General features: G+C 58.0%; 1 protein-coding gene across 3 annotated transcripts; it reads left to right on the top strand.

The window, feature by feature from the left end:
- The first annotated feature begins 458 nt into the window (after positions 1-458).
- PCSK9 (proprotein convertase subtilisin/kexin type 9) lies at positions 459-21,356 on the top strand. Of its 3 annotated transcripts, none has more exons than XM_033866128.2 (12): positions 459-1,043; positions 4,179-4,370; positions 6,600-6,723; positions 10,284-10,417; positions 10,609-10,750; positions 13,714-13,910; positions 14,952-15,135; positions 15,652-15,825; positions 16,064-16,152; positions 17,399-17,576; positions 19,300-19,481; positions 21,000-21,356. In XM_033866128.2, exons 1-12 carry the CDS (start codon positions 840-842, stop codon positions 21,216-21,218), a joined length of 2,019 nt encoding a protein of 672 aa, XP_033722019.1. In that variant the 5' UTR covers positions 459-839; the 3' UTR covers positions 21,219-21,356. The 3 variants fall into 3 exon arrangements, with proteins under 3 accessions (XP_033722019.1, XP_033722010.1, XP_073645421.1); XM_033866119.2 differs by lacking the exon at positions 16,064-16,152 and adding an exon at positions 16,153-16,301 and having other exon boundaries at positions 462-1,043; XM_073789320.1 differs by lacking the exons at positions 16,064-16,152; positions 17,399-17,576; positions 19,300-19,481 and adding an exon at positions 16,153-16,301 and having other exon boundaries at positions 462-1,043.
- The last annotated feature ends 491 nt before the right edge of the window (positions 21,357-21,847 follow it).

Raw genomic sequence — 21,847 nt, 5'->3', positions numbered from 1 at the left:
TTGGTGAGGTTGGGTGTGCCGGGTGCATACGGGGCAGAGGCCCGAGAGGGGTCGGGGCTGAGTTTAGAAGGATGGCACGCTCAGACCTGCGGAAAGACTTGGGGGCTGGGAGCAGCGAGGGGTCCGCTGTCACTGGCGGCGGCGGCGAGGAGGAGGACCCGATGGAGTGGTTTAACATCGTTCGGGGGGTAGGCGAGGGGGCTGGCTGGCCAGTGCCAAGGCAGAGCCCAGAAACGCTCGACGAGGTGGGCTCAGCCGAACTTGGTGCCCGGCACAGCTCGCAGGTCTCGGGTTGAGGGGCGGGGAGAAGGCGTCTCGGAAGCGCGGGAACTGCTTTCCAGCCCAATTAAGATTTGGGATTTTGTCCTCTCTCTGAGCGTAATCTGACGCCGTTTGGGGGTGGGGGTGGGGAGGGGGAGGGGGAGCGAGGCCGAAACCCGATCCTTCAGTCCGGGGGCTCCGTTAATATTTAATCAGGTAGGATCATCCGATAGGGCTCAGGTGGCGTGATCTCCCTGACCCTGGGCGTCGCGCACCCACACCCCGGAAGTTTTCCGCCGCGGCGTCGAGGCGCGCGCGGCTGCAGGCGGGCTCAGGCTCAGGTCGGGTCCGAGCCAGGAGGGGCGAGCCAGGCAGTGAGACGGCCCGGGGCCGGCAAGCGTCTCCTCGGCGCAGCCCCGAACCGGGAGGCCTGGAGCCCGGCCCAGCGCGCGTCCCCGCCGGGGCCCGAGTCCCGAGCTCGCATCGGGCTCCCCGCCGCGAGGCACAGGCGCTGCGGGTCTGGCCCGCGCGCCGCCCCCGGGTCTCCCCCCCCGACGCAAACCTCTCCTCTCCCCGCGATGGGTACGGGCAGCTCCCGGCGGCCGTGGTGGCCGCCGCTGCTGCTGCTCCTGCTGCTGCTCCTGGGACCCGCGGGCGCCCGCGCGCAGGAGGACGAAGACGGCGACTACGAGGAGCTGGTGCTCGCCTTCCGGTCGGAGGAGGACAGCTCGGCTGACACGGCCCAGAACGTGGCCACCGCCACCTTCCACCGCTGCGCAAAGGTGCGGACGCCGGGGTGGGAGGCGGGGGCGAACCCGCGCGGGGACCCGGGCGGTGGGCATATACTCTCTGACCTCAGTGACACCCCACACCCCGGAAGGGAGGGGCTGGAGTGAAAGTCACTGGTTGGGGGGGCTTTGCTCACCCGAGGACGGGCTTGGCGCGGATCTTGGGGACTGCGGGCGCGGTGGTGGGGAGAACGGGCACGGCGGCTCTTTGGGGTGCGCTCTGCGGGGGAAAGGTGCACGGGGCTCGGAGACTGGTAGGCACCAGGTAGGACGAGCAGAGCACCTCCAGGATCGCCTGCTCAGATCCTGGACGTGCCTCACCACTGAGGCTCGGGTGGGTCAAGGCGCTAATGCCCGAAACGTGCTTAGAACGGCCCCGGGCAGAGAGGAGATATTAGTATGCGTCCTGACGCGGATCGGGAGATCTGGGTAGTGCAGAGTGTGTGTGGGGAGTGTGGGAGGGGGTGGGCTTGGGGGTCTTGGGACGAGACGGCGCTACTGTGACGGGTGGAGCGGGAGAGAAGGCGAATGAATGATAGTGGCGGGAGGCAATTTCTTCATGACACAAAACTCACATTCTAGGATTGCATCTTTTTCAGCTGAAGAAAAGAATAAAACTGAAGGGGAGGGAACGGAGTTATTCTCCAGGCCCGTTGGGGTCCTTGGGCTTGTCTGGGAAGGGCTTGTTTGGTGCTCTCGGGAAAGAAGGAGCCTGGTAGCCGCAGCCCACTCAAACGCCGCCCAGAGTGGGTGGGGCGAGTTTCCTGAAGATGAAGGCCAGCGCCTGGCCGCTGGGCTATCGGAGCTCCTACCCAGGGTTGGGACTGCTGTTTCCCTCCAATTATAACCTTCCCAGGGCTCAACTGAGGTCCTGCTACCGGGCTTGGAGTCAGCTCTGGGGTTGAATCCTGGCTCCATCACTCACTAGCTGAGTGGTGCTTGGCAAGTCACTTAACCTCCGAGCCTCCATTTTCCTTATCTTTAAAAGGGAGGTGACAGTCCTTCCCGAGGGTTTGTTGTGAAGAGTCAGTGCTGGGCAGATGGAGGAATGAAGGGAAAGGGGCTCTGTTGCCCACATGAGTGACCTCCCCACCATGTGAGCCAATGAAGAGAGCACTGTAGGAGGTAGCTATTTACCTTGCTGCAGTGCGACCTCCCAGTTATGCCCTTTTTGCTCCAAACTGCAGCTCCCGGGGCAGAGGGGAAGTTCTAGGCTAATGGACATCTGGCCTGTGCTTCTGCCCCAGCTCCTCTGCCTGAGTGTGCTGGGTGCAGAGGGGTGTCAGGCCCTCAGTGTTGCCTGTGTCCTGTGTTAGTGGCAGGAGGGGAGGGACCTCTCTTCTTCAGTCTGGCTCTCACAGAAGAGTGAAGTTTACTCAGCTCATAGCACCTTCTTCCTTGTTCCCTGAGCCTTTCACCGTCTAGAAGGATGTTGATGGGTTGTGACAAGGTTGAGAAAGGGCGTTTCAAGTCACTGCCCCCAAATAACTATTCTAGAAGTAGTAAATACCCTATCCTGAGAGGTGAGTAAGCAGAGGCCGGACAACCAATTAAAACAGGTGCTTGAGGGTACTTCTTCCCCAGCGGAAGTTTGGAGCAAGAACCTCCAGAAGTTCATTTATTCATTCCTTCAATGGATATTTTGTAGAGATTGAATTTGTAATGAAAATATTTTTGGCAGGCAGAGAAAGATTTTAGACCAATCCTTTTATTTTATTCATGAGAAACTGAGACCCAGAGAGAGGGGTTTCACCCCCCTGATGCATTAGAACTAGGCTTCTAGGGCAAGTCTCCTTCCAGTGCACAAAGTGTCCTCCCAATTCATTAGGTTTTCATTTCACTGAGGGCATTTTAGATGGGCCTTTGAAGCATAAATAGGAGTTTAAATAAAAGTGGCAGGGGAATTTTATTCTAGGTGAAGGGGATAGCATGAACAAAAGCTCAGACCTCGGAAAGCTAGAGGTAGAGAATAGGGAGCACATGTCCACAGTTCCTTATCTCCCTTCTGAAATGTAAAATGTTCTGAAACCCAAAAGGTTTCTTGTAATTTATTTTGTGGTAACCTGACCTGAACTGACATGAGGTTATTTATAAGTTATCCCACTGATGTAAATATTTATATTCCTATATTTTGCTGCATAGATTACAATGTGCTGCTCCAGACGCCTCTGAGCACCCTGATTGCCTATTACTACCTTTCTAAAGTCCAAATAAGTTCTGAATCTTGAAACCCATTTGACCCTAAGACTTTGGATGAAGGGTTGTAGACTGTATTCTACTCTGGTGCATGTACAGAGATGTGGGAGATTAGGCTACGGAGGTAGGTTGCAGCGGGGACCAAGGGGCAGCATGGAGTTTGGACTTTGTCAGGCTATGGGGAGCCACTGAAGATTCTTGAGCACAGTTGTGTCTGTTTGAGAGCAGTGGGAGCAGATAAGAGCTAAGAGCAAACAGATCTGCTCCTGTAGACCATGGCCTTGAGTCTTTTATCCCATGTGAGAAGTGTTGCCTTTGCTCACTCTATCCTCCCTTCTGTTTGCTAGATGCTTTACACAACTATGTCTCTTAGCCTTCCCAGCAGGCCTGTGTCATAGGTATTATGTTCCCCACACCACAGAGGAGATATCTGAGGTTCAGAGAGGTTGAGTGACTTGCCCATGGCCACATAGCCAGTAAATATTGAGGTTGGGATTCAGGCCATGGTTTTGGACTGCTTCCAGAGGGGGTCAGGGAGGTACTAGAACCGGGAGGAATTGATTGTTTCAGATTGAGACATGGGGAAGGGAGGTGTAATTAAGAAGGTCTTCGGCAGGAGGTGGCCTTCAGGCAGGACCTCCAAGGGTGGCCAGGCCTTGGTCGGCCCCACAGAGACTAGGTGCAGGTGCAGGCGAGAACCTGGTGTTGACTGTGGCCCATGGTTCCCGTTTTTGCCTGACTGTCAAGTATGAAAGTGTGGTATATGTTACGTTACTGCTAAGAGTTGGCTTCTATGTGGTTTGGGGGTCCTAATTGGGTGACTTCTCTTTATACTTCCTATACTCTATGGGGTTTCTTTTGCTGATGAAGCACTCACAGCACCCTTCTTCTTTTTTTAATGTCATCATGTCACTCCTCCTCACTGGGGGCCAGGACGCCTGGAGGCTGCCAGGCACCTACATGGTGGTGCTGAAGGAAGAGACCCACCGCTCGCAGACGGAGCGCACCGCCCGCCGCCTGCAGGCCCAGGCCGCCCACCGCGGCTACCTCACCAAGATCCTGCACGTCTTCCACGACCTTGTCCCCGGCTTCCTGGTGAAGATGAGCGGTGACCTGCTGGAGCTGGTGAGCTCCGTCTCTGGGCGGGCCACTTCCCGAAAGGGCTGGGCTGTCTCATGCATACAGGGCACTGTCCTGGGTGTGCCCATGGCTGACCATCGGGAGGCAGCAGTGTTCACAGAGCGCTTACTGAGTACCAAGCATAGTGGCTCCTGGCCTTCGGTACAGGATGCCCTTCAAGCCTGGCCATACCTCAATGGCACTTCATCTTCATCTGAGAGATGAGGAGACCAAGGTTCAGAAGGGACCACACAGAAAGCCAGAGGCAGAGCTGGGATCAGACCCAGTGGTCTGTCTTCTAGCTGTCTTTGTGTTGGTGAACTTGCTGCCTATGAGAACCCTATAGGAACAAGGCCTTATGACATTAGTGGGGCCAGAGTCATTTTATTAAAACATGACTCAAGGATCCAAAATTCCTTTGAAACTGGTGGTATTCAGAAGGTTCCTCCTGTAGGACAGGGAGGCTGTTCCCCCTCCAGCCTGACCCTGATGCCACATCTTTGGTGCAGGGGCAGAACAGGCATGGGTAGTTGAGGACTTCTGGCCTCCCTTCTCCTCATCCTGGCCCTAGTGCTTTAAATGCATATCTTAAAAACCTTTCTTGGTGAGGTTCCCTGCGAAAGGGGGCTCCGCTTGAAGCGAGTTGATGGATGTAAGATTTGTAGCTTTAATAAAAAGGCAGAAGAGAATTTGGCAAATGCACCTTTAAAAACAAAACAAAACAAAAAACAACCCTTTCCTTGTTTTAGCCTCTGCTCCCTTCCTCCCAACACGCCCCCCTCCCCTGTCCTCCTAACTTGATGAGAACACATGGTTCCCATTTTCATACTGATTCTCCGCGTGGCTGGGGTGCTTCATAGCCTCCTGCAGACACTGAGACCCAGAACGGGACAGGGTCTTGCCTGAGGTCACACAACACATAACCGGCAAAACGAGAATCTAGGCCCAGGCCTCCTTGCTCCAATGTACTACTACTGCATAGTTTCATTCCATTCAGCATACAGTGGCTGAACAACTACAGTGTGTTAAGTCCTGTGGGGACAATGACATGGATTAGACAGGGTCCAATCCCTTAGTCTAATAGCGGAAACATCAAGTTAATGCCTTCGATCAGTCTGCTCATCCCATATTTAATGAGCACCTACTATGTGCTACAGACATGAGGATGGACCACCAGCCCTTTCCCTTGAGCTCACAGTTCAGAAAGAGAGACTGAGAAGTGCTGGCCAGTCAGTTAAATGGGGGATGATATGCCCAGCACAGTGCGGGGGAAGGAATCAGATGCCCACAGAGCCAGATGGCACGCATGAGCCCCGAAGGCCAGGCAGCTTCTCGGAGGGGAGACACTGCTGATCTGCAGGCCACAGACATGTGCACTCAAGAGCTGGGCTTTGGCATCGCGCCAGCCTGGGGTCACGTACCCTTACTAGTTTGTCTAACCTTGGGCAATTTTCTTCACCCCCTGAGTCTCAGTCCCCAACCTGTAAGCTGGCATGAAAATAGGAACGGTTCTTGAAGGACTAAATGAGATCGTCAAGTATTTAAGCAGATGCTAAGCACAGAAACTCACGGAGGTGTGGACAGGTTAAGGAAGCCCACAGGGACACTGAGGCATCCAGGGATGAGTTTTCCTGACAAGTTGATGGGTGAGGAGAGGGAATAGTGTCTTCTCTGCCAGGTGGGAGCTGGAGCTGTGGAGCAGGGGCTGCCCCGGGGGAGCCGTGGTCACCAAAGGATGCAGCCACCGTGGGAACCTTGCAGCAAAACAGAGAGGGAGTGAAGACACCCTCTCATCCCCCAAAACTCCTTCTGGGCCTCCCTCTGGCTGATCCCAACCAGAAGTCACTGCAAGGAGGCCTGGGTGCTGCAGTCTGCAGGGTCAGCCTCCCCACGCCTTGCACGGTGGAGAAGGGTGGGAACCAGTCTTGGGGAAACAGAATGGCCAGTGAGGGCATCATGATCTGGGCATGGAGTCCAGCCTTCCCCGGGGCCTGGGCACTGCCTGGCTCCCCAGGTGGCATGTCAAATTCAGAATCCTTCCTAAAAGGCATCCTCTGTGCTGGCGGGTGCTGGGCTCCCCAACCTGAGCGAGGAAACCCCACACCAGGAGGGGACAGGTATGGGACTGGCATGTGACCCGGGACAGGCTTGATCAGGTAGGTGAAAGGCTGTGGCTACGGCTGCTGTCAGCCAAATGGCTTTTGAAGCCGAGCCCCACCTCTCTGCCTTCTGCAGGCCCTGACGTTGCCCCACGTCCAGTACATCGAGGAGGACTCCCTCGTCTTTGCCCAGAGTATCCCGTGGAACTTAGAGCGGATTCTCCCTGCGCGGCGCCAGGCGGATGAACACCACGCTCCTAGTAAGGGCCCCAAGCTCCCTGCGCCTCTTCATCCCAGCGGAGGCCACGTGCCGCTCTCTCCTCCCTGTCTACGGTCCTCACCTCCCAGGGGCGTTAGAGCTCAGTACACTCTGCTGACCCCTTTTCTGTCCCATTCCACCCAATCCAGCCCCATGCCCTGCCTTCCTTCTGCCCCAGGTACGATGCAGAAGTCTGTTTCTTTAAATGAGCCCCTCTCTCACCTTCTAAGTTCACATTTGCCTCTTCTTGCAATTTGGCCCATCAGGCTGCACTCAGGTGGGGAGAGGGTAAACCTGACCTTGACACCCCCTAAGGCCCACAGGTCTGGGTGATCCCAGTGCCTTGAGGACAGGATTGGACCCCATACGGGACAGATAAGCCCTGTTTGCCATGCCCCCAGCTGGTCTCTGGTGTCCTGCCTTGCCCTGTGCCTCCCTTCAGCATCGCTAGGCTTCCTGGGGTCCCCTGCATGGGCTACTCTGTGTGTCCCCTCCAGGCCTCTCCCCCGACTCTTCCCTCTGCCTGGGGTGGCCTGGCCAGGAGGAGGAGAGGCCAAGGAAAGTGGCCTGGGTTTGGGCAGGGCCTTGTGGGGGGTGGAGGTGACATCTATTGAGCTGGGCAAGAAGGGAAAGACACCGGGTTTGGGGAGATCAGGGGTTTTGGCTGGCCCGTGTTCAGCCTGAGAAGCCCGCACGCAGCATGAGGTCTGGAGCTTAGCGGAAAGACGATGCAGGGATGCTCCAGGACTCAGCCAGACCTGGGGCTGCGTCCAGCCTCCGCCCGTTACTGGCTCACGTGGGGTTGGAGCCTCCCCTTCCTCGGCTGTGAAATGGGCACAGTAACCCCATCCTGTCCTCACAGGGTGTTGTGAGGCTGTTGATGTACAAATGCTTTGGGAACTGAAAGGCTAGGCGGGTTCTGAGTTGCTGTCATCGTGACAGACGGTAGACCTGGGGCCTCCCAGGGCTCGCGGCCAGGATGGGAGATGAGTAGGAAGTGTGGAGCATCAACCCCAGGGTTGGCAGCGGCAGAGGTGCGGGGCCTGGTCGGGCAGGGTGTGCTGACCGGTCTGGGCAGCCTGTGGCCAGGGAGGGGGTGCCCTTTGCAGGAAGAGCCTGCCTTTCCCCACCCCAGGCTGCTCCTTTCTAGGCAGAGACCCTAGAGACCCCACCTTCCACATCTGCGACTCAGGGACCTCCCGGAGCCGGCTAGTACGGGGAATGGGGAGGGGATGCTGTGCAGGGGGTTCCGGGGGACACCAAGCCAAGCAGGAGAGAGAGAAGGCCACAGCCCCTAAATTAGTTCCCTAGGGCTGCCCTAACGAAGTACCACACACCTGGTGGCTTAAAGCGATAGAAATGTACTCTCCAGTTGGAAGTAAAAGTGTCCGTGGGCCAAGCTCCTCCCAAAGGCTCTAGGGGAGCACCCTCCCTTGCCCCTTCCAGCTTCTGGTGGCTGCAGCGTTCCTCAGCTATGGCTGCATCACTCCTGTCCATGCCTCCTTCAGAGGATCTGCTCTGTGTATCTCTCCTCTTCTGTTTTTTTATGAGGACACATCAATGGATTTAAGGCCCATCGGGATAATCCAAGATGATTTCGTTTGGAGGTCATTAACAATCACATCTGCAAAGCCCCTTTTGCCAAATAAGGTCATGATCATAGGTCCTAGGGGTTAGAATGTGGACATACGTTTTCTGGGGTGACCGTTGGACCCACTGCCCTCCCCCAGGCCAGAAGCAGACGTGCGATCCTTTCCTTCCCCACTGGGATGCCCATGGATTGCCTTACCCTCCTCCTGCGCCCAGTGGCTGTGAGAGGTGGGGGGGATGGAAGGCAGGAACATGGAGTCCATCAGGAGTCACAGAAGGACTTGGCTGGACGAGGCCCCCCGGGGGCTGTTGGGTCGGAGTGGGGCGGAGTGGGCACCATGCAGATGAGTGGAGAGTGGCGCACCCGGCCAGGAGCAGACCCTTCCTTCACAGAGAGGCCACCTGGCAAAGGGCTGACGAGCACAGGCTCTGGAGCCAGCTGCCATGCGCAAACCCAGACTTCAGCATTTTCAAGCTGTGTGAGCTTGAATGAGCCTCAGGTTCCTCTGCAAAAACGGGAGGTGATGACAGTCCTATGTGGGGGGCTGTGTTGGGGTTAATGCTCTTTATGCTGTAGCGAGCCTCCAGCCGTGTCTGGTATAGAGTGAGAGTGCTGTCATTTCAGCCCTCCCCCTCCTCTCCTTCCACGCCAGTGAGCTCTCGAGTAGCCACTCTGCTCCAGACACTGTGCTAGGTGCTGGGGACACAAAGACCAACAAGATGGACCTGGTCTCTGCCCGCGCCCCCACCCCCCACCCCCCCGCACTCCGCCCAGAGCTTCTAGTGCATGAAGGCTAATCCTTTGCTTACACAGATAGCTACATGACACCGGTAGTCTGGATGGGGTAGGAGCTACGAAGGAGTCTGGACAGCTGTGAATATGGAGTCAGGAAAGGCTTCCTGGAGGAAGTGGCACTCAGCCAAGCCCTGCCGTGGGTATCATTAGCCCCACCAAGGGGAGCACGTCCAAGCAGAGAAGCAAACAAGGACAGAGGCCCTGAGGCAGGAAGGGGTGTGGCCTGCGGGGAAGAGGCAAGAGGGTCAGGGTCAGGGGCCTCCTGGGCAGAGATGAGAAGGAGAACTTGGCTGCCTTCCGAGCTTCTGAGGCGTGGCAGGGGCTGTCCTGCGGGAGAGAGAAAGCTCCCTGCTCTGGAGGGATGCAGGCAGGACTGGGCGCCCACCTGCCAGAGGCCGCAGAGCTCCCTGCACTGATTCAGAGGCTGTAAGGGGCCACTCGCAGGTCCCTTCGCGCTAAGTGATAACTCCTCTTGAGGCCGCTTTTCCCCTCTGGAGAATCTGAACTGACCCAACTAGAAATGATGAAGTGTAGGTGGTAGGCTTTTGGTGAACTTCCAATACTGCTGTTTTCTCTGAGGCTGTAACTTGTGTCAGTTGGAACCAGCCACCGTTGAGCCGTCCTGGCACCTGGTGGAGTGGAGAAAGCATGGGCTTGGAGCCAGGAGGCCCAGGTCCACGCATCCTCCTTGAGCCTCGGTTTCCTCTCTGTGAAATGAGCTGACCTGCTCAGATGGCCATACAGGCCTGTTATTCTCCTTTTACTTGTCAAATCCTGTTCTGTCTTTAAGTTCTGTGGCCTCAGGTTTGGGGAGCTGTGAAAAATTTTAAGTAGGGGCTTGGCATAGTTTTTCCCATTGTATTTGTTAGTTTCGAGTGTTCATATTGTTATTTCATATTAATATTAATATTATGGAGCCAGACGACTTGGTTCTCTTGCTGGTTCCACCATCACCAGCTATGTGACCTTGGACAGTTACTTACCCTCTCTGTGCCTCACATTCCTTGTTTGTGATAGAAAGATATAAAAGTATGTAGCTGGAGAGGATTTTCTGAGTTGACGTATGTAAGGTGCTTAGAGCAGCGCCTGAGACATGGTAAACAATTTGTATGTGTTAATTGTTACGTTAACCTCACGGTTATTCTTTCCTTTCGAACAAACCTCACCTTGGAAAGCTGGAGGTGGCCTGGTGGAGGTATATCTCTTAGACACCAGTATCCAAAGTGGCCACCGGGAAATTGAGGGCAAGGTGGTAGTCACTGACTTCGAGAACGTGCCCGAAGAGGATGGGACACGCTTCCACAGACAGGTGAGCATGGCCCTCATCCCCGACCTGGAGTTGATGGTACCCCCGGAGTGCCACAGCCGCACCCCCGCTGGCCTCCGCAGCTGTCACTGCCCCTGCCGTCAGTTGTGGGTGGGGACGTCTGTCCGGTCACTCCCTGATATTATTACAGGGTGGATGAGCTTTCTCACTCAGGTCTTGTATTGGTCGAGCAGGCGAACAAGTGTGACAGCCACGGCACCCACTTGGCAGGGGTGGTCAGTGGCCGGGATGCTGGCGTGGCCAAGGGCTCCAGCCTGCGCAGCCTGCGTGTTCTCAACTGCCAAGGGAAGGGCACGGTGAGCAGCACACTCACAGGTGAGTGACGGCTCCGGGCGTGCTGTCTCTGCATCCAGACCCGGCACGGGACGGGGCTTCAGCCCAGAGAGAACTGACTCCTGAACGACGAGACCAAAGCAGCCTCTGCCCCAGAGGCAGAGTCCCAGAGTGTCAGAGTGGGCAGGGCCCCCAGGGGGCATGAGTGCCGATGGAGAAACTGAGGCCCAGAGAGGGGCAGGGCTCAGCCCAGGCAGGTCCTGCAGCTTGGACCCCTAGTCAGTGGTCTTTCTACAGTTTCACACTGCTCCCCTTTCCAGATCTTTTAAAATAGTTGCGTCTCTTGCCATGTTACTTTAGATTTGGATGTACCCTCGAGGTGATCTAAGCAAACTTTCCCCATCTTCTGCTTAACACGGGGGGACTCACTCCTCGTGAATGATTGGAGCCCTGGTTGGGTAGACCTGGTAGAGGAACTGGCAGAAGACTTTTTCCAGACTCTTGCATCCATCCAGTCACCTCTGGCAAGGTCCAGCTTAGAGCTAGGACCCTGGGAGGCCTGTGGACAGAGAAGAGGCTGGGAATTCTCACTTACTGAGTCCCTCCTGTGGCCAGACCTTGAGCAAAGGACTTTGTACTCCATACCCTGAGGGTGGTATTGTGAGCCTGTTAAACAGTTGAGAAAATCAGCCCAGAGAGGGGAAGTGACTTGCCCAGGGTCACACAGCCAGAGCCAGTGGCCTCGCTGGGGAAGGTGCTGGCTCTGAGTTTGACCCCACTGCAAGCGCCCAGACCCCTGTGTCAGACGCTGGCCTCTGAACTGGCAGAGGTAGTCATAGGCCTTTTTGAAGGGCTGGGAAGGGCTGGTGGTGCCTGCCTTGTGCTTGGTGAGTGAGCTCTGCCCTAATTCTTTGCAGTTTAGTGCACAGGTTTTTGTTTGTTTAATTAATTAATTTTTGGCTGCATTGGGTCTTCATTGATGCGCGCGGCCTTTCTCTAGTTGCGGCGAGCGGGGACTACTCTTCGTTGCGGTGCGCGGACTTCTCATTGTGGTGGCTTCTCTTGTTGCAGAGCATGGGCTCTAGGCGCGTGGGCTTCAGTAGTTGTGGTACTCTGGCTCAGTAGTTGTGGCTCGCAGGCTCAGTAGTTGTGGCTCGCAGGCTCTAGAGCACAGGCTCAGTAGGTGTGGCACGTGGGCTTAGTACTCCGTGGCATATGGGATCTTCCCGGACCAGGGCTTGAACCTGTGTTCCCTGCATTGGCAGGAGGATTCTTAACCACTGTGCCACCAGGGAAGCCCTAGAGCACAGGTTTTGATGTTTGGTTTTAAAGGCAAGAATCAATAATCCCCTGCCCTATCAGGTGACCCTTCCTTCCTGTCCCACCCCTTTATCCACTGACCTCAGCTCAGCAGGCCAATTCCCAAAGGTCAGTGTGCAGAGGAGGGGAGGCCCGCTTGTGCCCTGAAAGGCCTTCCACAGGCCTGGCGCCCTGGACTTGGAGGGTTTTCCGGGGAAGAAGTCCCCGCTTTGGGAAAGGCCCCTAGCACATTACCTGGAGCAGAGCAGGGGCTCCACGAACAGTAGCTTTTACTTTCGTGGTCACCGCCGGTCTCCTCTGTAAGCAGATTGTTGAGGTAAAGTGTGTCAAGTCCGAGCACAGAAACATACATACAGTTAATGAATGGCAGCTGTAATCGTGCTTATTCCTCACCTCCACTCCTACTTCCGCTCTGCCCCTCCCGGTGTGAGGGGCAGCTGTCTCCTCCTAAGAGGAGCCTGGCTATGGGACCCCAACTCCCACCTCTGCTGCAGCCCTGGGGACCTCCCAGAGGTCCAGATCCAGAAGGTTCTGAGAGGTCAGCTGGCCACACCCCCATCTGACGGGGCAGGAGCCGGAGCCTGAGAGGAGAAGCTGTCAGCTCCGGGTCCCCTGGCACGTGAGGGCCAGAGCTGGTGTTAGAACCCAGGTCTCCACTGGGCCTGGGCTCCAGGCTGCACACTCGGCTCTGGGGCGGGGGAGTGCAGCCGGGGTCAAGGCATGACACTCCCCCCGAGGGGGCAGGGTTATCAAGTCCCCCCCCCCCCCACCCCCCTCTAGCTCCAGGGCGAGGAGTCTTTTGATCCTTGACACAGTCCGAGCAGCAGTGCACCCTTTCACACAGGGGAGGGCAGGGTCCCACAGCTGCGAGTGGGCAGTGTGGACTCACTGGAGTGTGTGTGTCTGTGTGGCGGGGGAGGATTACTGTGCACCAGCCCTCAGAGGATGGCAGCGAGGCTTGTGAAGGTCAGAGGCAGGGCAAAGGGGGCCCTTCCTGTTCCTCGGAGAAGCTTACTCATCCTCTTGGTGCCTCAGTTTCCCGGAAAGGGAAAATAATGGTAAGGTTACTGTGAGGACTGTGTAAATTCCCATAGTCAGGCCCTTAGAAGGAGCCTGGTGCGCATACGTGTTTGGGAGTTGGCTGGTTTTCTAAGTGCTGCTGCTGTGAACATGCTTCCCGTGTGTATTAGTCAGGGTTGTCCAGAGACACAGAACCAACAGGATGTGTGTGTATTTATATTTATACATACATACGTATACCACATATGGGCGATGTAGCTTAAGGAACTGGCTCATATATTGTGGGGCTGGCTGAAATCTGCAGGGCAGGCTGGCAGGCTGGCAATTCTGGCAGGAGTTGATGCCGCCGTCTTGAGTCTGAAGGCAGTGTGCACACAGGTTTCCTTCCTCCTTGGGGGACCTCCATCTTTTCTCTCAAGGCCTTCAACTGATTGGACGAGGCCCACCCCCATTATGGAGGGTAATCTGCTTTACTCAAAGTACTGATGTAAACATTAATCACATCCACAAAGTACTTTCACAGCAACACTTAGACCTATGTCTGAGCAAACACCCGTAGCCTCGCCAAGTCGACATGTAAAATTAACCCTTACGGGGGCCTCGGGGGCGGGGGTGGGGAGGGGGAGCGTGCCTCCTCATGGGTGACCTTGGCTTTGTCCTCTCAGGCCTGGAGTTTATTCGGAAGAGCCAGCTGGCCCAGCCGGCGGGCCGGTTGGTAGTGCTGCTGCCCCTGGCGGGTGGGCACAGCCCGGCCCTCAACGCCGCCTGCCAGCAGCTGGCCGGGACGGGGGCAGTGCTGGTGGCCGCTGCCGGCAACTTCAGGGATGACGCCTGTCTCTATTCCCCGGCCTCAGCTCCCGAGGTGGGTGCTCCCGAAGGGAGGGGAAGGTGGCAGGGGGGCCCCTGGGGGCTTCATGGGGGGTGCTCCTGAACTGGCCTGGCTTTGGAAGGACGTGTCAGAGACTGCCAGGGCCGACCTGGGCAGAGCAGGGGCTTGAACCTCCACCATCCCAGACTATGAACAGCGCCAGCCTCAACCCTCCCCTCCCCCAGTGCAGCTCCAACCCCACGCCCTGGCCCCTCTCCCTCCGAATGTCTCGTGACTCCCCCGGCCCCTTCTCCCCAATCCCATCACCTCCGTCCATCTGCTGTCCCCTGGATTGACACCATAGCTCCCTCTGCTTTCTCCCGGCCTCCCTCTCCCAGTCCACTCGGTAAGGGCCCCCCCCCGCCCCGCAAGGCCCCCTGAGGCCCTGCATTGGTGTGTCCCAGGGGAGCTACATGAGCACAGAGATGACGCTTCTCAGCTTCAGAGGTTGACCCAGGGGGTCCAACGCCCATCCATTCCTCTAACATGCAAGGGCACCTACTGGCGGTGTGGGCACTGGGGGGACTAAGGGGAAGGAATCTCGTCCCACTTCAAAGATATCATAGTCTGGGGGGTGGGTGTTGGGGTCGGGGGCAGGTGGGGGGCACACGTGTGAGCCTGACAGTGATGGATAACCTTCCCTGGCAGCCGAATTTAAAATCGCACAAAGCAGACTAAACCCAGCAGGTCTTCTCCACCTTGCCGGCTCTGCTTTCCTCCTTAGCACTTATAACCACCTAATGTGTTGCATTGTTTACTGTTTGTTTACTGTCTGGGTCCCTCCCTAGAATGGAAGCACCTCGGGGACTTCGGGAATGGTGCCTGGCATATGGTAGGGACAGAGGGCAGCGCCAGGGCCGGGTGGGGCAGAGAGTGCCAGAGCTCTGCCTGGAGAGTCAGATTTCCCTCAGGAGGGGATATTTGAACGGGCCAAACAGGTATACAGGAGTTGGCCAGCCCAGTTGGCAAGGTCTCAGTCTCCCTACATCCTCTCCTTGACTCCCCTCTCTGCCATCCACTCTCTCACCTCTCCAGGTCATTACTGTTGGGGCCACCAATGCCCAGGACCAGCCGGTGACCCTGGGGGTCCTGGGGACCAACTTTGGCCGCTGCGTGGACCTCTTTGCCCCAGGGGACGACATCATTGGTGCCTCCAGTGACTGCAGCACCTGCTTCACATCACAGAGTGGGACGTCACAGGCTGCCGCCCATGTGGCTGGTGAGTAGCTGCCCCATCGCCTTAGCCATCATGATGCTGACAGCCCCTTTGGCAGGCAGGGTCTGCACCAGGACCACGTGTGCCAGGCTCTGTGTTGGGTATGGGGGAGTAAAGACGAGTCAGACTGATGGTGCCCTCAAGGACGCTCAGTCTGATGGGGGAGGCAGGTGCACAAACGGAGTTAGCCAGGGCTGTGTGGAAGGGAGAGGCGCCTGACCAGGCTAAAGGTCAGGGAAGACTTCCTGGAGGAGGGCCGTTTCATCTGGGGTTTGGTGGATGAATAAGAGTTTACCTGGCAAACAAAACAGCCATCGCCAAGGCTCGGAGGTGCGAGAGCAGGATGTAAGTCTTGCTCTGGCCATCTTTTAGCACGGGATCGCAGGTGGTTTAACTTCTAAAGAACAGCTTGGTGTGTCTGTGTGTGTGCGCACGCTCATGTGTGCACCAGGAGAGGAGTCCCAGGTCGGGAAGGAGGGCCAGGCCACCACCATCTCTCACCGCCTGCCCCACGACCAGGCATTGTGGCTAGGATGCTGACTGCCGAGCCGGAGCTCCCCCTGGCTGAACTGAGGCAGAGGCTGATCCGTTTCTCTGCCAAAGACGTCATCAATGAGGCCTGGTTCCCCGAGGACCAGCGGGTGCTGACCCCCAACCTGGTGGCTACACTACCCCCCAGCACCTATGGAGCAGGTCAGCAGGAGGGCAGGGCGGGCAGAATCCAGACTGGGGCTTGGGAGGTCTCAGGGCATCTGTGTGGCCTGGGCAACCTTGTCCCTCCCCCATCTGTGGAGGGAGGATTCGGCCACCAGCTCCTAGACACTGGGGGAGATTGAGTAGGACGGGCTCCAAAGGGGCTTTGCAAGGGCTTTCGTGACCGGTTTTAATGGGAGAATGGATCACATTCCTTAAGGCCCCTCTCCCCCACCAGGAGCCAAAGATCTGGAGCCCTCTGTGAGCAGAGCCCTGACGGAGGCTCCCTCCCCAGCCACCCCTCCTCACCCCAGGGCCTCGTTGCAGGTGGGCAGCTGTTCTGCAGGACCGTGTGGTCGGCGCACTCGGGGCCCACGCGGATGGCCACGGCCGAGGCCCGCTGTGCTGCCCCTGAGGAGCTGCTGGGCTGCTCTAGCTTCTCCAGGAGCGGGAAGCGGCGGGGCGAGCGCATTGAGGTGACCTGTACCCTCCCGTCGGAGCGTGAAGTGGGGTTCTCGCTTCCAGGCCCAGATCTGCCTCAGCCCCATCCTCCCCTGAACTCCAGCGCCCGTCTGCAAGTTAAAGCCGAACGGGGCGTATCTCAGTCACGCGGTTTGGGTGCTGCAGGAGGGAGGCACACGGAGGGTTCCCGGGAGACTCTGCAGGATGAGACTGGATGGATTCCCGTGCCCGCCTTGTGGGAGGGGAGGGCCGAGTGTGTGCCAGGGATTCACTGCCTCGGGGGAGGGGAGGGCCAGACGTATGCCAGGGATTCGCTGCCTCTGGACGCAGTGGTCTCCAGGGCCCTTTTCACTCAGATGTTCCACGGTTCTGGCAGTTGAGAAATCTCAAAGCAGCAGAAGGGGGACTTGATGGGAAGGCTGCAGAGCCTGGCGGAGATGCCATCTGGCTGCAGGGTTTTGGTGGAAGGGCAGTGCCTAGGCCAGGAGGACAAGGGGCGGGCAGGCGTTTCTGTCTGGGAGCCGGTGTCTGGGAGTGTGCTTGACTGTGCGCCCTCCTGCACGTGAGTGCACGTGGGAGAGGCTGAGAGTGGGTCAGGGCTGAGCAGGCCAGGTCCATGCTCTGGAGTCTTAGGTTTCCCTGTATCTGCATTTTTTTTTTTGCGCGCGCGGTACGCGGGCCTCTCACTGTTGTGGCCTCTCCCGTTGCGGAGCACAGGGACGCACAGGCTCAGCGGCCATGGCTCACGGGCCCAGCCGCTCTGCGGCATGTGGGATCCTCCCGGACCGGGGCACGAACCCATGTCCCCTGCATCGGCAGGCGGACTCTCAACCACTGCGCCACCAGGGCAGCCCCCTGTATCTGCATTTTGAAGTCACTCTCAGTGTCCAGAAGAACTTTATAACACCCAGAACTGCCCATCTGCGGAACCGTCTGCCTTGGGTGGAAGCGAGCTCCTTGTCCTTAGGGGCCGGCTGGCCCCTCGCGAGGCCATCGGAGACGTTTCAGGGGGCTGGGACCAGGCGCCCGAGTCAGCTCCCTCCAGCCCCCCTCATCCTGTGTTTCGAAGCCTTTTCTAAAGCAGGTTCCTCTTTCTGTCTTTGGCTCTCAGGCCCGAGGGGGCAGGCGCGTCTGCCTGGCCCACAACGCGTTTGGGGGTGAGGGTGTCTACGCAGTTGCCAGGTGCTGCCTGCTGCCCCGGGCCAACTGCCGTGTCCACACGGCTCCGCCAGCTGGAGCCGGAGTGCAGACCCAGGCCCGCTGCCCCCAGCGGGGCCAAGTCCTCACAGGTAGGCGGCTGGGCCCACCCCGGGGTGAGGAGGCGTCTCTGGCTCCTGGTGCACCTGCCCCCACCCGGCTGGTCCCACGTTGGAGCCCGACGGCCTGGTGTGAAGGCCAGTGCTACCCTTCCCATCCCTGTGACCCTGGGCAAGCACCTCATCTGTCTCCGTCTCAGCCTCCTCCTCCCTAAGAGGGGCGGCGGCAGTTCCTGCTTCACTGGGTTGCTATGAAATGAGTAACACCTAGAGCACCAGGGCTGGGGCATCGTAGGCATTTCCCCACAGGCAGTGCATTGCATGAGGGGCAGTTTAGGGAGTGGATCCGAAAGTGGAGCTGACGTTGGTTTAATCCTGGCTCTGCCAGTCGTCCGCTGTGTGACCTATGCAAGTTACTTAACTTCTCTGTGCCTCAGCAATAGAATGAGGATGATGGGTGCTAAGCATTTAGCTTGGTGCTAGGACAACATAAGTGCTAGCTATCCTGGTTATCATCCATTGCTTTAGAATCCATTCTCTGATATAGGTAACTGTGGATGGGCCACCTTGTGTCAAAAACATGCCCTGGGTAGGTAGCAGGAAGTCGCAGGTAGGGACCTTGTGGGGGATCCAGGGATGGTGCCCCTCAGATCGGGAGGGGGCTGAGCTGTCCTGCTTGGAGGGTGCATGGGATGTCCTGGGGAGCGTTTGGGGAGAGGGCAGGTAGTGGGCCTGGAATAACTGGTTCAGGAGTTGATTCTTCATCGAGTATGTACTGGGGAGCCACTGAAGTTTGAGGAGGGTGACAAGGGCGAGTGACGAGTTAGGAGCTGGCTCTAGGAGGAGCAGCTGGTGATGGCTTTGCAGGGGAAAGATGAGCCCAGTCAGGTGCAGAGGCTGGGACAGGTCCAGCAGGCCACTGGACATCTTATTGGGGTCCTGGCTTGGTGGGAAGTCCACCGTGTTCTGATGGCTTGCCCCTTTGGCAACGCCCAGCAGATGAACTGCAGGGCACGTGCCAGTTCGAAGACATCGGAGTCATAGAACCCACTACCTATGAAGCACGTCCAAAAGAGTCCCACTTTACAGCGAAGGGAACCGCACCCTGACATGCTGAGTGACTTCCCCAAGGCCGTGCAGCTAACACACGGGCATTCCAGTGACCATGACCCTAACACGTGCAGAGCCCTTGCCCGGTGCCAGATGCTGTGCTGGGCTCCGCGTGCATGTCCTCACTTCACCCTTGCAGCCTCCCTTTTCCTTTTACAGAGGGAAACTGAGGCTTGCTATAGCCTAGAAACACCCTCTGAGGTCTCGTAGCCAGGGGTTATGCCTGACTCCCAAGCTCTGGAGGGAGGCCCATGTCTCCCAGAGAGACATCAAGCTCACCCCTGAACTTCTGCCTGGGTGGCTGGGTTATGGGGAGGAATACCATTTCCTGGTCTAGCATCTCAGGCCTTGGAGCCCCCTCCCCATGTCGGGGTGGAGAGGAGATGATGTTTTCCCTGAGACAGTGAGGCCCAGAGAGGTTGTATGGCTTTCCTAAGGTCACACAGCAGGCCAGCAGCAAGGTTGAGCTGAGAACCCAAGAGTCCTGTCGCTCAGGCTAGTAGTGCCTTTTTCCTGCCGAGACTTGTTTCTGTGTTTCCCAGCTCCAGACTCAGACTCTAAAAAGATGGAGACTGAATGGGGTGGGGAGGAGAGACAGAGGGTCCCTTAGCATCCAGGTGTTTGAGCCGGCCCTCCTCTTCCCCAGGCTGCAGCTCCCACTGGGAGGTGGAGGACCTTGGCACCCCCAGGCGGCCTGTGCTGAGGCCACGGGGTCAGCCCGACCAGTGTGTCGGCCACAAGGAGGCCAGCATCCACGCTTCCTGCTGTCATGCGCCGGGTCTGGAGTGCAAAGTCAGGGAGCACGGGATCCCGGGCCCTGCAGAGAAGGTGAAGGGGCTTGGGGGGTTGGGACGGGAGCCAGACGCCACGTGGGTTGGCACGTGTCCATCCTGTGCAGCTTTTCTGGGTCAGTGTTTGTGTCACCACCATACCCTCACATATCTGGGGAGTAGCTTGTGGGGTGGGTGCTGTCAGCAGCTTTTGCAGTTGTGTGGACATCACGTGTGTGTGTGTGCGTGTGTGTGTGCCGCTAGGCCAGTTTTTACTTTTGTCCAGCTTAGTGAGATCTGCTGTTGGGGCATGCTTCCCTCGCTTCGGAAGAATATGTGTAAATATGGCATAAGAAAAGCAGACCACACACATTCACTGATTAATCCACTTAACACATCTGCTGGGAGGATGACTCAGCCATGACCCAGAGGACGGGACACCTGAGCTGAGCGCTGCAGGTGGAGGAGAGGCTAGCGGGGCCAGCGAGGTGAGGAAGGGCTTGCAGAGAGGGGAGGCACGCTGGGGGACTGGGGCGTGAGAGGCCCTCAGAAGCTGCCAGCGCAGACCCGCAACCTCCCTACGGCTTCTCTCTAAGTCTCCTTTTAAAAGCCACAGGGAGCTTCTTAAAAGGAAGCCCTGGGGAGTCCACTCTCCTGCCTCAGAGAGGTTTTTAAGAACAAGTCTGTAGTGATTGTGGTCTGGATGCTGCATTGCTCGAGGGCAAGGGCTGTCTTGGGTCCACTTGCTCAGCATGTATTGAGGCCTCTGGCATTCCAGGCACCATTCCAGGCGGTGGAGATACAAACCTGACAAGTTCTCCTGGGGTGTCTTTTCTAGTGGGATGACAGTAAACGAATGAGTAGTATTACAGAGTACTTAGAAGATGCTGTGGAGAAAAGTAAGGCAGGGAAGAGAATGGGGAGGGGAAGTTCAGGAGAGGCCTCGCTAAGAAGGTGGGGGACAGGACAGGGAACAGTGTTCCAGGCAGAGGGAACAGCCGCGGCAAAGGAGCACCAGGAACAGCCAGAGGGCCAGTGAGGTGGGCACTGAGTGAGGGGGGGAACCAGAGACAGGGCTCAGGTGGGGCCTGAGGGCCACAGTAGGGACTTTGGTTTTTGCTCCAGTGAGCTGGGAGCCACTCAGCGTTCTGAGCCTGGGGTGGGGGGAGGGGAACGGGTATCTGACCTGGGTGTGAGCGGGTTCGTTCTGGCCGCTGTGCCATGAAGACTGCAGGGAAGGGGGCAGAAGCAGGGAGGCCTGCTGTAGGCAGGTGGACAGCTACGGTGACTGTCCAGGCCCGGGGGGCGGGGGCTCGGCCAGGGCAGGAGCACGGAGGATGCTAGGGCCTGAAGGAGGAGCCCACAGACCTGAGGGACTGGACGTGGTGGGAGCAGCGGAGGGGGCAGTCCAGGCTTTGCTTTGCCGCTGGCCGGGATGGGGAGGGCTGTGGGAAGCATGGTGTCGGGGGAAGATGAGTCTGTGTTGGCACGGCAGACATCAGCCTGTGCCCTCCCGGCCTGGCTCACAGTGTGCCGGGCCATACGTGCGCTTTCTTTCGTCCCCTGTCCCTGGCAGGTCGCTGTAGACTGCGAGGGAGGCTGGACGCTGACCAGCTGCGGGACCCTCCCCGGGGCCTGGCCCGCGCTGGGGGCCTACGCAGTGGACAACACGTGTGTGGTGAGGGGCCGGGACATCGGAGCAGGAGGCAGGACGGGCGAGGAGGCCACCGTAGCCATCGCCATCTGCTGCCGGAGCCGGCCCTCAGGGGAGCAGGCCTCCCAGGAGGCCCAGTGACTGCCCTGCCCGGGACGCATGCATGGGGAAGGGGCCAGGGCCTGGGGGCCGTGGTCCCAGGCCTCGGCTGGGCTTTGAAGTGCTTCCTCCTTCCCCCTTCCTCAGCCTGGACCCCAGGGAAGAGGATACCTCTTGCTTCTGGAGCTCTCGCGCTGGCACTCGGGGTGCGCCGGCTCCCCACCTGGGAGAACCCCAGCTCTCGGCCTGGATCACCCCTTCCCAGGCCTGAGCTGCATGGGAGGCTGAGTGAGTAGGGCTGCAGGTGCCGGGCAGTCCCTCCCTCGCTGTGGGGCTGGGTCCACATGCCACCATTAACGCTGGTCAGGCTGTGCCCAGCTTCCTGCCAGCTGCTCCCAAGATGCCAACACTGTGGGTAGAATTACTTTTATTGAGCAGTCAGTCTTCAGGCCTCCGTGCAGGAGGTGGTCATTCTCCTGTGGGTAGGCAGGGAGGCGCTTGAGGGCTGGAAGGGGCCAAATATTGGTCAGGGGAAGTGAAAGGTGGAGATGGCCCCTCATCTCCTGCCCGCTTTAGGGACGCCCTGTTGGGCTCCCGAATTAGTGGAGGATCAGTTTTCCATGCCTCTGGGGGTGCAGGGTGGCACTGACAAGGGGTGACGCTTCCCCACA

Source organism: Tursiops truncatus, chromosome 1, assembly GCF_011762595.2.
Source record: "Tursiops truncatus isolate mTurTru1 chromosome 1, mTurTru1.mat.Y, whole genome shotgun sequence".
NCBI lineage: Eukaryota > Metazoa > Chordata > Mammalia > Artiodactyla > Delphinidae > Tursiops > Tursiops truncatus.
Note: the sequence above shows the minus strand (reverse complement) of the source record. Positions and strands in the feature narration are given on the sequence as shown.